General features: G+C 34.0%; 1 protein-coding gene across 5 annotated transcripts in view; it reads right to left on the minus strand.

The window, feature by feature from the left end:
- Positions 1-16,698, minus strand: part of LOC144436064 (uncharacterized) — a 132,822-nt gene that overhangs the window by 10,787 nt on the left and 105,337 nt on the right. For 4 of the 5 annotated variants that reach the window (XM_078124727.1, XM_078124725.1, XM_078124729.1 and 1 more), the window contains exons 3-7: positions 6,325-6,384; positions 2,799-2,819; positions 1,791-1,814; positions 1,311-1,340; positions 564-608 (exon numbers count right to left, since the gene is read on the minus strand). In XM_078124727.1, the coding sequence (XP_077980853.1) occupies positions 564-608; positions 1,311-1,340; positions 1,791-1,814; positions 2,799-2,819; positions 6,325-6,384 (180 nt within the window). The remainder of the gene's footprint in view (positions 1-563; positions 609-1,310; positions 1,341-1,790; positions 1,815-2,798; positions 2,820-6,324; positions 6,385-16,698) is intronic. The other variant, XM_078124726.1, reaches the window with a different exon arrangement.

Here is a 16,698-nt window from a genome sequence, read left to right on the forward strand (position 1 = left end):
AATTGATCCCCTGGTAATTATAAGATTAGGGGTGTTTTGATTTAGTACGTTTATTTCATTGAGACAAAATCATACAGCAAGAAATTAAGATCTGTCGATCCTTGAGTTTCTCAGTCTTAGTTTGTGCGTGGACGGTAACTGTATCAAACTGTGAAACAGAGCCAGTGAACGCTCAATTGAAACGGGCTGTATCTACAAAGGCATATATTATTGGAATATGATTAAAAATTCATGCAAATAAATTGACTTAAATCCCGTTTTCCAATTTCTGCTCTCACTTTGGCCTGAAGCTAAGACTGAAACACATCTCATTAAAAACTATCATAACGAGACAACCGATATGTCTTTGTTTATCAAAATACTTAAATTGAACATTTTCATTGTGTTAACTTAATCATTTTCATGCATAACATATGACAAAACGAGTGAATATTTAATCGTGCATATTCTAATAGCCAATCAACCTAGCGCAGCTATAAACAGTAAACTAATTGACGGAATTACTCTAATAGGCTTGAATAAAACATATATCGAAATCACAGGAATATTTGATAAACTCCTACCGAAATCTCCATGAAGACCGGCGTCTTTCTTTTCAACCCAGAATACTGTTAAGAGAAAGGGAAAGAGAAATGGAAATATTGGTTAGTACGGCCAAACTATCTGGATTTACTTTATTTCATTTCTCGCATGCAAATATTCAGCATTTCATTATCATCGCACGCACGCACACACACAGTACACGCTATGTACATTCCATAGCTCTAGTGTTCTGCCCAATCTCTCTCGTCTTGTAACTCTGTCTGTCTGTCTGTCTGTCTGTCTGTCTGTCTGTCTGTCTGTCTGTCTGTCTGTCTGTCTGTCTGTCTGTCTGTCTCCCATCCTAATGAATTAGTTTCATTAATTTCAACAATTGTGTATTGTTGACAAGGAAGCACATATGCGCTCCCATTGGTTAAATATAAACACATAACTGCGCCTATGGTTGATAATATCTACAGGCAGATATGATCTGACCCTCTACTTTGCAAAAATACGTCTGACCCATCACATTTTTGTACTGGTCTGTACTTAATACGCAATCAATAATGGAACAATAATGGTGGCAACATGCAAAACTAAGCAAAAAAAAAACCCAGCTGTCCGCTATCGTATAATGTGTGTTAAAAAGTTATTTTCTTCATTTTGGCTTTCAGAATGATCAGGAGCATAATAAATGGGTAATTAAAATCATATAAATAGCATAGCTGTGGGATATATTTATGCATCTGTAATGTACTCAATTCTGTAAACAATATACTAGTACACACCTCTCTTGTCCACATCTGCAGCTTGTGCTGCTGTGAAAAGTGAGATATTGACAAAAGTTCAAAGTTAGACATGAATGCATTCACTTCATCTATTTTCGTCTAGTCATTGTACATACACTTATATCATATATCGAATTTATTTTCTTATTCTCCGAACGTAAATTGGATCACATTCAAACAATAATATCAATGTAAGACGACTATGAAAATACTCTTATGAATCATTGATGAAATTTGATTTGTCTCGAGTAATGAATCCTCCAGCATATATTCACATACATTTGTTTGTCTTCGGGCTAAAGTTTAAAATGAGAACAAATATTGCTTGAGTTTTCATAAAATTTTCTCTACATTGGTTTGTTTTTCCTAGCTCCAAATACGATCATGTCACTACATCTCGTGGTCCTTACATTGACATGTTAAATATGAAATTATTGTTGAGAAAAAGTAATACAACTATCTTTGATTGCGGTCACTTACCGTCTTTCTTCTCAACCCAAAATACTGCAACAATAGAACAACAAAAATACTTCCATCAAATATGTCAGGTAAGAGGTAAGTGTATGTATGTATGTATGTATGTATGTATGTATGTATGTATGTATGTATGTATGTGTGTATGTATGTATGTATGTATGTATGTATGTATGTATGTATGTATGTATGTATGCATGCATGCATGCATGCATGCATGTATGCATGTATGTATGTATGTATGTATGTATGTATGTATGTATGTATGTATGCATGTATGCATGTATGCATGTATGTATGCATGTATGTATGTATGTATGTATGTATGTATGTATGTATGTATGTATGTATGTATGCATGCCTAGGTGTATCCACCAAGCTGCCATGGAAATGTTGGGCAGTATTGACCTTTTTGATAATAACCACTACTTTTGAAAACATAACCTTAGCTATAGAGGTGTTTATTTCAGACAACAGGCCATAGATCTCGAGTTGTTATTTTCAGGTTACTGTAGACTCTACGGTAAATGTAAGTCTTACAGTCAAGCGTCAAGAGAGGTTGATAGGATCAAAACTAAATGAGGCACATGTATAAGAACTGGCGTTGATTTTAAAGGTAACCGAGATATGTGTTCTTTTATCAGATAGCAAAGCACTGGAACTATGTGTGGCAATTCTCTACTTACAGTCAACCCTACCTCTGATGTCATATATGATGAATTAGATGAATAGGAGAGTTGATAGGATCGAAACTGAACGAACCGTTGCACTATTTGTGAACTGTACAAGACAATAGGTCATGATTCAAGATCACAGACATGAGATACAGAACTTAACGATTTCTATAGGGGTCACCCATGAATGACGAAACATTCTTAAATGCCAGAATCCACATCAGCGTGATTATAACCAATTCTAGATTGTTACATTGATCATTATTACATTATATATCATTGTAAGATCTTGTAATGATCTTGTTTCGACTTATAAATAGTCCGCAATAGAAGTTCTTACCTCTCTTGTCATTTTGGATTTCTGCAAAGAAGATATGGAAAACAGTGTTAGATAATATATTACATGCCTTTGATACTTGCATTATCTTATATTACTTGCATCATTACCATTTTTGACGTGATGCGATAAGATATATTAGCAGTGAAGTAGGGTTCGTTATTGTGGAAAGTATTCACTTTGAAATATTTACAAATTTGTTGACGAGGTCTTACATAACACTACACAGCTGTCATTGGCAGCATTTCTAGGTAGTCTTCCTTTATTGCCTACCATTATCATATAGCAAAGTCTTTATTTTTCGAAAAAGGTTTCCACGTAATGGTAATTATCGAAAAAGTCCAACGGTAAAGAATTAATCTCGCCTATTGAGATGTTGCTATTCATTCAACTATTTGATGTAGGTGATACATGTATACAATAACATATCTGTTGAACAATTATTTTTGTAACTAGAATTTCTCGAAAGTCACTATTAAATAAAAATACAAAACCAAGCATGAACCCTAGTGTTTATCATATGTAATCAGTTTAATTGTTCCCTCTGTCAACATCAGCATGGCCAATGCACCTTTTTTGAATAAGGTGTGTAATTAGGTACTATCCCCAATATTTGCCTTCGTTCAGCCAAGGAAAATACGAGTGACCTAAGGTGCCCTTGTTACTACGAGTCGCTAGACGACTAGTGACAACCCTTACGTCATGAATATTTTCCGGCTAAATGAAGAAAAATATTGGGGAATAATTCTAATCATACCATCTCCAGTAATATTTTAAAAAATCGGGGAAAGTAATGGTAAAATAAAACAAAACAAAACAAAACAACACAACACAACACAACAACAAAACAACAACACAAACAACACAAACAACAAAACAAAAAACAAAAACAACAACATATGAGCAAATACTGTCGATACATAACACTGCATTGCTAACGTTTTCTTCAGCACAGTACGACAGAGGGGCAAAACTACTATTTTTGTTTTGTGTTGTACTATATTATTCACGAGTCTGACAGAAAGGAATCAAATTCGAAATACCATTTGTCCTGGGGCGAAAAGATTGAAATTGAAAGACCGTAAAGCAGTAAAGACGGTGGACTGCATAGATAGATTTAGAGCAACCCGGAGTCTTTGATCTGATTAACTTAAAAGTTATTAATGAGACAAAGTACCTAGTACTCTTAAAACTATGGAATTTGTGGCAGTCCCTTGCGAAAGAGAAACGAAACTAAGGTGGATAAACTCCTTTAAACAAACTTTGGCGAACCTGTTTCCATGGTAACAGAACACTATAATAATGACTGTACATCGGACGACTTTCGCAAATGTAAGAATTATTGATTTAAAATGTATCCAAAATGCAGTCATGTTTAACCGAAACAGATTTGGATTGAAAAATATGTGTTCACATCTCGTCCAAAAATGCATTGTAATTTTGATATTTTGATTTTGGGACACAACGCTTTGGTATTTAGGTTTGTAAACAGATCAATCATTCCATAGCTCCAATGGATAGGATGATTAGTTTGAAACGTGACTATAGTGTCAATTCATAACGTCATATAGTTATTTATAACCACATGCAATTGTCAGTGACAACGAATCCTCTCCATCGTTAAACTCACTGATTCTGCATTTTTGATGTCTACCCAAAATACTATCAAAAAAGAGAAACCAGGCGATTTGTGAATCGATTATTGGTAATACAGCAGGGAGTCATAAATATTTCCATGTTTTAGTATATTATTGTTTATCAGAGCTAACAACTTAATAAGTCTTTATGTTCCATTGGCATAGTTTCTCTGGAGAGATTCTATGTTTTGCGTAGTTTTATTCCAAATCCTTAAGTCAAACCTCTGGGCACAAAATGGTTGTATCTCAGATAATCTCCAGAGCCTCTCATTTTCCAAATTATTTTCCTCGTTATATCGCATATCGTTGGTAAATAATTTAGCTAGAATGTCAAGCGTTGTCGAATATCGTAAAGGGTTTGTATTTACAACAGTGCAATTGAAAGCGCTGAAAGGAATGGTTTCAAGTATGTATGTTCTATATGATTCGTAGTGAATTATTTGGTTCACTTATACCCCTAAGCTGCTCATAAGGATGTAACAAAATATCGTGTAGGTTTTAAGCTGACAGCTTTGCAGAGCCCATCTAACATGCGTCAAGCCTGTGTGTGTGTATATATATATATATATATATATATATATATATATATATATATATATATATATATATATATATATATATATATCTGTGTGTGTGACAAAAGTGATATATATATATATATATATATATATATATATATATATATATATATATATTATATATATATATCTGTGTGTGTGTATGTATATATACCACAATATTATGTTGTGTGTTGCGTGTGTATGTGTGTATGTATGTATGTATGTATGTATGTATGTATGTATGTATGTATGTATGTATGTATGTATGTATGTTTGTGCGAGTGTGTATCATGTAAACTGACATATTTCTTTATTGAATGTAAATTACAGAGTATCAATAATATTTGACCGACTACAAAAGTGTATTTCATTTAATCGAGATAATAATTACATAAAGATTGTCACCCTTTTCCTAGGTTCATTACTTAAAGGTTAATATAGGCAATCGTTGAAGACTTTTTTATATGAACTGTAAGTGTTCACTGCCGATCATTACAATCTATCTGTAAGCCCTGCACGTAGTTGGAAGCATTACGAGTAGAATTACAGTAGAATTGGGCGGTTTAGGATGGCCGCTATATTGATGACACTACGAACGTTTTAATGAAATCCCATAATCTTATAAAGAAAGTGATAATGCTACACGCGGGAAATAGGCAAAACGTGGAGGAATGTTTTAGTATTCAAACTGTTTATTCTACTTGAGTTACGTATGAACAGGGAACTAATACTTGGGAGGTTGATTTGTGTCAATCTCTCTAGATTCATATCCCTGGTAGGAATTAGAACAGCGAAAATGTTCAACATAATGTACATGGCGACTACAGAATTAATTTGTTGAATTAGTTTTGAACCTTTCTAGTAACAAAAGTACTACTTTAATGAAATCGTTGCCATATATAGACTTCACTGTCTATTGAATACGGACTGTAAATTAAACAAACAATACGTTAGATCCACTTAGAGGAAGCACAGGGTACTTGATAATGGTTTTCACATTTTAAGGAAATCCCGGTTGTGAACAAGATTTTATTTCACATCTGCATGTAATGGTGTATTTCTGTGGTCTTTGTAGCGAGTGTCAAACTGCATAGAAAATTGACAGAGTGTGTTTAATCATCCCACAGCTTGCAGTTGTGAGAATCTAGGTACTTCATTTATAACTGCAGTCTGACCATCGGGTTGATCCAACTTGAATTACAGACTGTTACACCGAAATAAAACTCCAACTTATACAGAATGTTCCAAGAAAAGTCGTGTCGTTTAAATGTTACATTTAAAGTTAGTGCGTAAATATAAGGTATAAGTATATCCGAGTATGTCACGACTTACCTCTCTTTGAAGCGTCTCGTTTGTCAGTGTCTCTTTCTTGCCTTGTGGGTGCCGCATGAACTGCAAGAAAAGAAAAGAAAACTCTTCAGATAAACTGAATGACCTGGCTACCCACACAAAAGTCGAGTAAGTCGTTATGTTCATGATAAATATATGCTGAGGGCTGCTCACAAACCTTTGCAACGTTTACCCCAAAGATGTACTCTTTTACGAAAATACTAGGATCTTGACAGACACACAGGCGTTCACTTTATTGTGACTGATTTTAAAATTCAAACACCAACTCAATTCTTTATTGTTCTGCTCACTTTGGTAATTTGTTAATTTCAATGATATAAACAGCATTCTGTGAACCAGAACCAAGTCGGTGGAAAAAGATACATCAGCATTGAAACCCATAAATTCAAAATTATTTTCTAAACATTTTCTTAATTTCGTTAGCGACAAAAAGTCATTAAAGAAATAGATCAACCGCGTTTGATTTCATCTATACCACACTTCTAGTTTTATACATAACCAAATGTTTCAAAGGTTAAAAATTTGTATAGTAATTTGAAGATGTTACAAAACTAGTTAGTTTTTGTTTGAATCTTGATAATGTTTTACAATTTTAGATTGGTGTTGAAGTATGGTATATCATCATTTGAAAAGTAAACGCATGAAATAGCTAACACATATTCTTCAAAATGTATCACCTTAGCGCCTTCAAAATATTCTAACGTGACATTCCAAAACCCCGATGACTTAGTCTTAATAGGAAATCTAGTTTGGGGGCATCAATCTAAGCAATAGCTTGGTTGTAAACATTTGATAGATTGGGATATTGAGTAAGTAATACAAATCATTGTCGATATACGAAATACCAAATTTAATATCCACGCAATATAGACTTTATTTATATATTCTTTTCCACAATCAATCCGACTACACCCCTGCATTGATCAATTCAAGAATCTATTGGAACATTTGATAAGGTCAGGAAACTGATAGACGAGTGAAGAAAAGGAGTGATTTATGTGTGTATTATTTGATGTGCAATTCCACATCACTAGCTCGTCAATCATCCACTTATTACATGTATACGAGGAAGCAATTTAGGGACGATTAATTTCGTGGAGTAAATAACAAGGCCGGATATCTACCATAAATTGTAGCCTTTGGCAGTTTTTGTTGAAAAGACCTCGAGTGCAAGAACCACTTTTAACTACTCCGAGTATGTACGCATTCTTTTCTAACACACTTATTTTGAAATTATTTTCAAATAACGTTTCGTTACTTATGTATGTGTGTGTGTGTGTGTGTGTGTGTGTGTGTGTGTGTGTGTGTGTGTGTGTGTGTTACATCGAGTATATTCCCATTAGAGATCACTAGTATTGAGAGTATCGACAGGGAAACGTTAATAATTGTAGAATGTGTTACAATGTGTTTGCTATAATATGCGGAATACAGGGTATTTCAATACAAATCGTCTTAGAAATGGGGTTTTGAATGTCCCTTGTATTGAGATTTCGAATTAAAGGAACACCATCTGTAACTTTATGCTTTCTGGTTGTTGATTTTGTTTCAAATTGTAAATCCTTGACATTATACCAATTACCAAATCATGTTGAATTATGTCAAGCAACAATTTGAACCCTTGCTGTATATTAAGATATTTGAAAACAATGATATTATGACATACATTGCTGCCTTACCAAACTCTTCGGAAAAGACTACAATCCGCAGTTAATAAGCCTCGTTGTTCACCAACAGTTCCTGTCTTCGTCTTTTCCTAACTAAGTGTTAGCGTTTACTGCGTATTTTGTTCTCGAAATACAGTCGACATGAGGACTATATACCACTTTGACAAAAGAGTTTAAAAAGTTGAACGTAGCAGGTAAAATGTAATAGCATTGCTATTTATAGTTGTTATATTTAAAAAAAAACATAAGACGAGGAAACTGCAGAAGTTTTTACTAGAGGTTATAGTCAGTTCGTTGGCGCCACTGCCAAATTAATGAAACTATCAATAGAGTGGGCGGACTGTGGGCTTTGATCTTGTTAATTTACTTATGGTGTAGTGTTAAACTTGCAAATATATATGATAATTTTGATAAAAATTCAAGAACTTTTATTGCTTTTCATTCATATTAGCAGTGCTAATCGTTTGATGTAACCACTTGCTATCCTACATCTACTTGACCTACCATTATATGTGTTTAGTATATGCAAATTTGTCATTTTCGGAAGCTACAAAAATAAAACTGCAGACATTTTATTACATGGCGTAAGCAGATATGTGTAATTTGCCTTTAGATGGACGGTGTCTTCCTCTTCATGAATGGAGATAACAGGTGTTTATAGCTATATCTCTATATGTGTATCCTTTAGTTGAGGTGGACAAAAAGAGCCGAAATTGAGCAGACAAGATTGTTAAATTTTCTAATGACTTACTTGAAAATAGGGAAATTGAAACATCTGCAGGTATGTTGTACGCAATGAAGTGAATAACCGGTACGAATAAATAAAAACACACGTATACATAAATGAGGTGTAAACCTGCACTAGAACGAACAAGATGACAACTTGCATGTAGGGGTAGGTTAAAGTGGAAATATAGATGAGGGTTTGCTATTTATTTTGGATTTTTAATTCATGAAACAATTTCATCATGGGTTCCTATTTGAAAATCAATATGAAACAACAGCTTTTTGCAATGTATTATGTTACAAACACAGACTTTGTCAATGTTGTTTCACATTGATAGTGTTATAAATTTAAAATCAGAAATAAATACCCAGTCCTTATCCATGTGGTCACTTTAATTCATGTAATGCTAAAATATATACATGTAAAGCAAAAGACAATAATTAAAACCTTCAACAAAGAACTTGCAACTCATATATAGGTAAAGCTGGGTACAATAAATATGACTTTCAATAAACTCACTGAATCTCAACTCGAATACCGACACAAATACCGGTATGATGAGAATAGACATGCCAATTTTCACGTCATAGTAAATGCAACCTTTATCGATGAAATCTACGGTATGGCTCCAGAAAGGCACCCTTGACATCCTCATACTTCAAAAGCGAACTTACATAACGGAATGTCGAAGATAGAAATAGAGAAAAAAGAAGTGGGAGAAACTAATAATTGATAAAAGCTGGCTTGTTACCTTCATTTGTGTCTGAAATGGAAATTCTTCCATCAAACAGAAATTCTATCGAAAGGAAAGTAATTAGAGGAAATTTCAAAGCTTCTGCACTGACATTATTTAAGTATACTTGTACGGTACCATTGTATTTCACTATCGTAAAAAGTCGATTCACATATTCTCCAAAACATTTAAATCTGCGTTACAGTCTTTTTTTTCATTAACGGCTTGACCTTTTCACAAACTCGAGGTAATTAAGACTGCGAGATGGGGTCGTTTAACACAAGTGAACGATATTAAGAAGGAAAAGTTGACCACTGGATAGAAATGAGATTTAGACAAAGTAATGATAAAAGTAAATAACTAAAATAAGCTTATCTATTTGCAGTAACCAATATGGATTATACAATTTTATCATGGCTTCCTACTTTTGTTAATGTGAAACAGCATATGCCAAGTCCTTGTTTGTAACTCAATAATATAAACTGCAAAAGATTACAAAATGTGTAAAATGTGTATTATTGTACGTACAATAACATTTTATACATTTTTAGGGGGTTTTTTCTCTTTGAGTTTCAAGCACATAGTTGGTCTATGTTGTTTCGTATTAATTTTTCATGTACGAAGTCATGAAAAAAGTTGTTATGTAAATTAAAAATCCCAAATTAATAGCCATTCCTCATCCACATGCCCACTTTAACCTTTACTCATTTTCGTTATATATTTGCATACTAATCAGCTATTCCTGATACATAAAATGAGTATTTTCAGAAGATTAGAAATCCTTCACTGAAACGCCCAGCCATACACTCTATGATGATGATGCTGATGGCGGTGGTGGTGGTGGTGGTGGTGGTGGTGGTGATGATGGTGGTGGTGGTGGTGGTGGTGATGGCGGAGGAGTGGGGGGGGGTGTTACGTTTTTATTACTAATAATTGAAGAGTGGTCGTTATCAAATTATAATTAGTTTGATGAACTAACGCTTTGATGAGTAAACATCGATTCACTCAATCAATACGTATCAAAATGTAATTAAATGTGCGAATGATCTACTCTACGTGAAGAATAGAAATACAAAAAATTCTATCTGAAAGGATTAGCCAACCTGATTGAGTTGAATAATTTCGACCTTCGGGTCATCAATATTCACTAGCCTATAGTTCATATGAGAATTCCATTTGCGATGTTGTGTTAACAATTTACGGAATAAATTCATGTCAGATTCGGTTGTTCTTTATATTCTTCTAATAAAATGATTCGTTAAATAAAACAAATCCTTGTAATATGGTTGTTCTAGAGAAAAAATATTACGATACCTTTCAAAATACTTCACTTTCTTGCGATAGAAGAATCGATGGAGTAATATTTCTCAAATGTCTTAGTAGTAACATACACAATACATGCATCCGTAATCAAGTCTTCTTATAAATCAATACGGAAATTATTGTATTTTTTCGTTTGAAACCCCCAACTTCAATATCCCAGGCAATATGTAAGTATATATTTTCCTTTGTCAATTCTCTATAGTATAGTATCAAATTTCAGAGTAAATGTTTTCTTAGATAACCCACTCCAGGTTTTAATTGATTAAAAGAAGACAAATGAAACCGTTTGGGAAATGAGGAGCAGAATGTGAACTTTTTGTAATTAAATTGGAGATCGCGTTCATGCAGCTGAACGTTGTTCGATTCTAAATAAGCTGGGCATAAAGTAACGTGCAACCTGTAGGTTAGACTCTAAGGAGATTTGGGGGCTATAGATAGAATTTCCACACATATGTGATCAAAATGCACTTGGAGCGTCAAGGCGCCGAATTGGGCATGCGTGATAAATTAAGATTTTTCTCTTGCTTACATTAGTTTTAAGAGAAAACCACTATGAGTTAAGAAGTTTGCACCTGGTGTGATAAGCGCGTTTAATTTATATATATATATATATATATATATATATATATATATATATATATATATATATATATATATATATATATATATATATATATATATTGTAATGTGTTAGATTAACTGATAAAGGATCCGTCCTTGTATTTCACTTGAGGTCGTACTGGAGGATTGAATTTCAATAGACACTAACATGACAGTGAAACTCTACTATACAGCAAAGGATGGCGATTTCTTACTGATAAGTTTACTTGTCTGCAAATAAAGCTATTTTCAAACCAAGGCAGTGTTATTTAGGGTATGTATTCAAGGGGATTAATTGTTTCATTTAGTGAGTGTAGGGTTTAATTTTAAGTGATATCAGTCGGTTTAGCAGGATCTGAACTACTTTTCATGAAATGAATCTAATGCTTTGTAATACCTCCCCCTGATTATTTTCAGAAGTTTTTCTGTACAGTGCTCGGATAGTCAATATCAACAGTGATTATTCCATTTAAAATAACTTTGTGCAATTAGGTCTTGATTGAGGGAAACCTACTTCAAGAAACTTCAGTGTGATCGTGGCTTTTAAGAGAAATTAAACTTCGGTGTGTAAAAAAGATATCATACGAAAAGCAAGCAAATATTAGCACAAGCTAAGATTATAACATTTTCCTTTTAAAATGGGTGAAATGTTATAAAACAAATTATTTTGTTCCAGTTACCCGACCCCACCTAGTTTTCCACTTCCGACCCAAAACTGCTGTTGTTGGTTTTTTTTTACATATTCGAAAAAAAAATAAAATCGCGAAGTCTCGCCAGAAATAGTGGATGCGGAAACTGACTTCAACTTAAAAAGACAACATAAAACTGTTCTTCCAATCTGTAATGGTTGTACATCTGATGGGAAGAAACCTATAACACAGAGACCATATGGAAAACAACGGAAAACATAACTAGCTGAACTAGACACTCAACTATGAAAAAAATAATAAAAATCAACCTACCCCCCACCTATTCTAAAATTGAGCGTAATCGGAACCACACAATTTTTTTTCTCTTGTACTATGACATTACGTCATTCCTTCGATAGTATTACAATGTTGTTTTTAGTAACGTCCAGTGACTTCCTCCACGTTTTAGTGTGCCTAAACCAAATTATGTTACCGATATTTCAAAATAGTATATTGTGAACATGTCTTATTACCAGGTCTTAGTTCTAATGGGAAGTGATTGTTAAGACTATTTTTTAAATAAGTAGGTAACCCATAATGTATATGTTACACCCAATCCGTGAAATTGCCCAATTCATGAAATGGGTAGGTAACTTTACCCAGTTCATGAATAAGCAATCGTGTTGCCCAGGTTTTGAATTGAGTATTGTAAGATATGCCAAGTACATGCAATGAACATCTTTTATAGGACACACACACAAAAAAATAAGAATCAAACAACTTTATTACCATGTATTTACAAACTCATCACTTCACAATTCTTATTGTATTATAATTCAGTGTAGCTTGTCTTTTCAATAAAGTTCGATAATCAACACCCCCCGTTCAAAACTCTTGCCCCCAAAATTTAATTTGGCCCCTTATAGATCGTAATCTATATAGTCTCATTTGCATAAGGTTGACCATTCCATGAACTGGGCAAAGTTACATGCACATTTCATGAATTGGGCAGTTTCACGGATTAGGTGTAACATACATAAAAGCAGGTTTTGTAACTTTACCGATTGCATTCTGATGGCTTAATGTAAGTTACATGTTTATGGCCATATATAGATATACAATCTAGCCATTGATGTGTTTTTTCTAAGTCAGATTAAGTGATAGAAATAAATGTCATGTTTTGGAACAAAAATATAAATGAAGACGCGCTTATTTATATTTTGTAATTTAGACTGACAACAAAATGTAATAAATATAATAAATATGCTACAAATCAGTCTTATATCTGATTTTAAGTAATGCGTATCAATAATTTTCATTCTCGAGGTATGTAGACTGTAATGTAAATGACAAAATAGGGAAATATAAATGAACTTCATGACAATTCAACTTCTGAATACTTTGCTTTATACGTTTTGCTGTCGTCCAAGCGTCTGGAAGAGCATTATAATATGTGTTTATTGTGTCCTTCCATGGTAAATTCTGACATTTTAGAAAGTATCAATTGCAAGACATACATGTAACTGGTATTAATGGTACTCAGAAACTGCTGTAATTTTGATCTACAACTCAATGCTCCAAAATGTCACTGTCGCTTCCTTTATGTCTGTCCGTACTCTCATTTACTCTTTCTGTCTCTTTGCCTCTGTCTGTGTCAATGTCTGTCTCTCTCTGCCTCTTTGTCTCTCCGTCTCTGTCTGTCTGTCTGTCTGTCTGTCTGTCTGTCTGTCTGTCTGTCTGTCTGTCTGCCTGCCTGCCTGCCTGCCTGTCTGTCTGTCTGTCTGTCTGTCTGTCTGTCTGTCTGTCTGTCTGTCTGTCTGTCTGTCTGTCTGTCTGTGTTTCTCTCTCTTTCGCTCTCTCCCTCTACATTTATGCGACATGATTATTATTATAATACTTATCATTGCAGGAACTAATTTCGTTCTCCGTCCCACATCGTACTAATTCCAATTGCGACGATACACTATGAACCTAACAGCCACAGTATTGGACTATTGAACTTTATGATAACATTCATCAACATTTCTATATAACAGTCAAATTGACAGGGTTAGCCATTTGAAGAGTCTTCACAATATTGATGAATGTGTGTGTTACTCGTAACTCTTCAAATAAACATATAGTGAATTGAAGTGTGTATATAAATTGTGTTTTTTTCCACTCGAGGATATCCCAGGTGGTGTATTCAATCAAAATGTGCCATATTGGTTAACTTAATGAAGCGGTTTAGAATTTGCAGTTCACATCATTGGCATAGCGCAAACCAAACGAATTAAAACATTTTGTGTGGACGTGGTTAAGGTTAGCCAACTATTGTTAATTTTTCCTATAATGAATTAGGAAAAAGAAATTGAAAAGATGGGATTGTTCTTCAGTGATGATTCTGTGTGAAAAGTAGAAACGCCAACATGCGAAATTATGAACGTTTACTTCAATCAATAAACGCTCTCCACTAAATCAATAAGGGGTGAGTGGTGCGAAGTCGTCTGTATTCTTGCTTCGTTACACTGATTCTCTTTCTGGCTTTGCTCATTAAACGTGCAAATTTGTCACACAAACTTCGCGGAAATTGGCAATTTCTCGCTTCCAAATCTATTTGTATCCACGTATACACTGACCAAACGTGCCCCGAGGACACATATTTGACAAATGGGCAATTTCCCATGAAAAAATTTCTTGCGTGGCTTCGATTTCTCTTCATCTCCAGTCCTTTAATGGAAGAAACTATTAATTTTCTTTGATGTATTTGAGAAACGAGTTGTGTCATCCGAGACATATTTTACACAATGTGTAATTCAGAAGTAGAAAGACTCAGGTGCCTCGGAAGGGTATGAAGAATTTCCTGGAACTATCTCTAGCGCTAGAGGAATCGAGACACTGAATAAGGACGTTCGTGGATTGTTAGCACTCTAGATAGCAATCACAAAATACATCATCCTTAAAGTTTATTTTTTGTAAACGAAACACAGAGAGAGAGAGACAGACAGACAGACAGACAGACAGACAGACAGACAGACAGACAGACATACAGACAGACAGACAGATAGATAGATAGACAGACAGAGACAGAGACAGGCAGAGAATATTGTTTGACAATATAACTAAGTTTCATTTGATATTTTATGATATACATTTTTGCTGTTGAATGTATTGCGTATTTCCTTAGCGTTTTAATACACATTGTTAATTTGAAAGTTGCGATAACTTTGCAGCCTTTAACATTATATTGATCATACCCTTAAGTGTCGTGCTATTGATGTCTTGAGCATCAAATCAAGATTTTTATACTTAGTCATGAAAAGACAAATCGGTAATATATTTAAAAGAACTGTCGTCCATATATCGATCCCCTTGTAATTAAAGTTGCCCTCAGCAAGTTTTGACCTATCGTCCGAATCGAAAATTAGGAGACAACGATAATGGCGCCTAAGAGATTAGCCGAGCATAAACAAGCTTATGTTTTCGAACCCAAAACTGCAAAACGAACTCCTGGTCGTATTGTGCAATCTACGGCAATTTTCACGCATTGGCAAAATATAACTATCGACTGTTACAACACTATCGAAATCGATCGAGGGGGATATCTTTTTTTAATGATGGATTTATTAAAATAATGCTGTGTCCAATACTTAAAGACTCGTTTAAAAATTCATGCTCGCGATCATATCGATTTAATGAGATTTTGCCTTAGTTGAAATATATAAATTGAATTGGGGAATACTTAACAGGGAGACGAATATCAGTTGAATGTTTCACTGCCTTTGTGCCATTGGCAGAATAGCAAGCCATTAAAGTGAGAAGTCTGCCTAATGTTAAAGTCTCTCTGAATGCTTTATCGAGTGTAAATTACTTCACGGGTTCTTAAGGGGCCTGTCTGATTTGTGTGAATTCATGTATTACGGTCCTTTTAAAGTAACATGAACAAAGAAGCAATACATGTGTACTTGACTTTGGACGTGAGTGTAGACAAGATTAATAAGGTTGTCTGTAAAAATTTCGATCATCATAACTGTGTTCAAGAAATCACAGACGTTATCATGCAAACGCCCTTCCTTGTATTTCAAAGAGTCTAATATTCGAATGTGACATATTTAAAACACTTTTGTAACACGCATATCACAATAAACTACGAAGCCACATTTAGGGTTTGTGAATACTGTCCATGATGGATATCGACCCAATAAAAAATTGGACAAAGTCGGTTAGAATTAATTTGGATGATAAGATGGTTTTGCATAATTTAGAAAATAGGGAAGTTTGAATGGGCTGTGAATATTGCAAAATTCAATACCAGAAAGACTGCGCACGCGACATTGTTGATTAAAAGACTCGTATTATTCATTTAAAATGAATAGAATGTCTGCGAAAAGATCAGATTTCAAATTAACCTCGGTAGTTTTATCTCGCATGAATAAATAAGGCTAATAATATGTAAAAATGGATAAACGGTCAAGGATTTGTATCTAAACCTGACTGTCTGTCCTTCATACAGCTTTAAGCTTGTATATATTAACTTAAGATAAGTTAAATTGGAATTACTAGTGTTTAAATAAATCATATTCTCAAACTCATTTCATCGAAATTTGAGAATTATTTTAAAAATGAAACTATCGACATATATGTCTTTGCGTCTGCAACCTTTTTGCTTCAAGTTTTCAGAATTACAAGAAACAGTGATTT

This window comes from Glandiceps talaboti, chromosome 6 (genome assembly GCF_964340395.1).
Source record: "Glandiceps talaboti chromosome 6, keGlaTala1.1, whole genome shotgun sequence".
NCBI classification, from domain to species: Eukaryota; Metazoa; Hemichordata; class Enteropneusta; family Spengelidae; genus Glandiceps; species Glandiceps talaboti.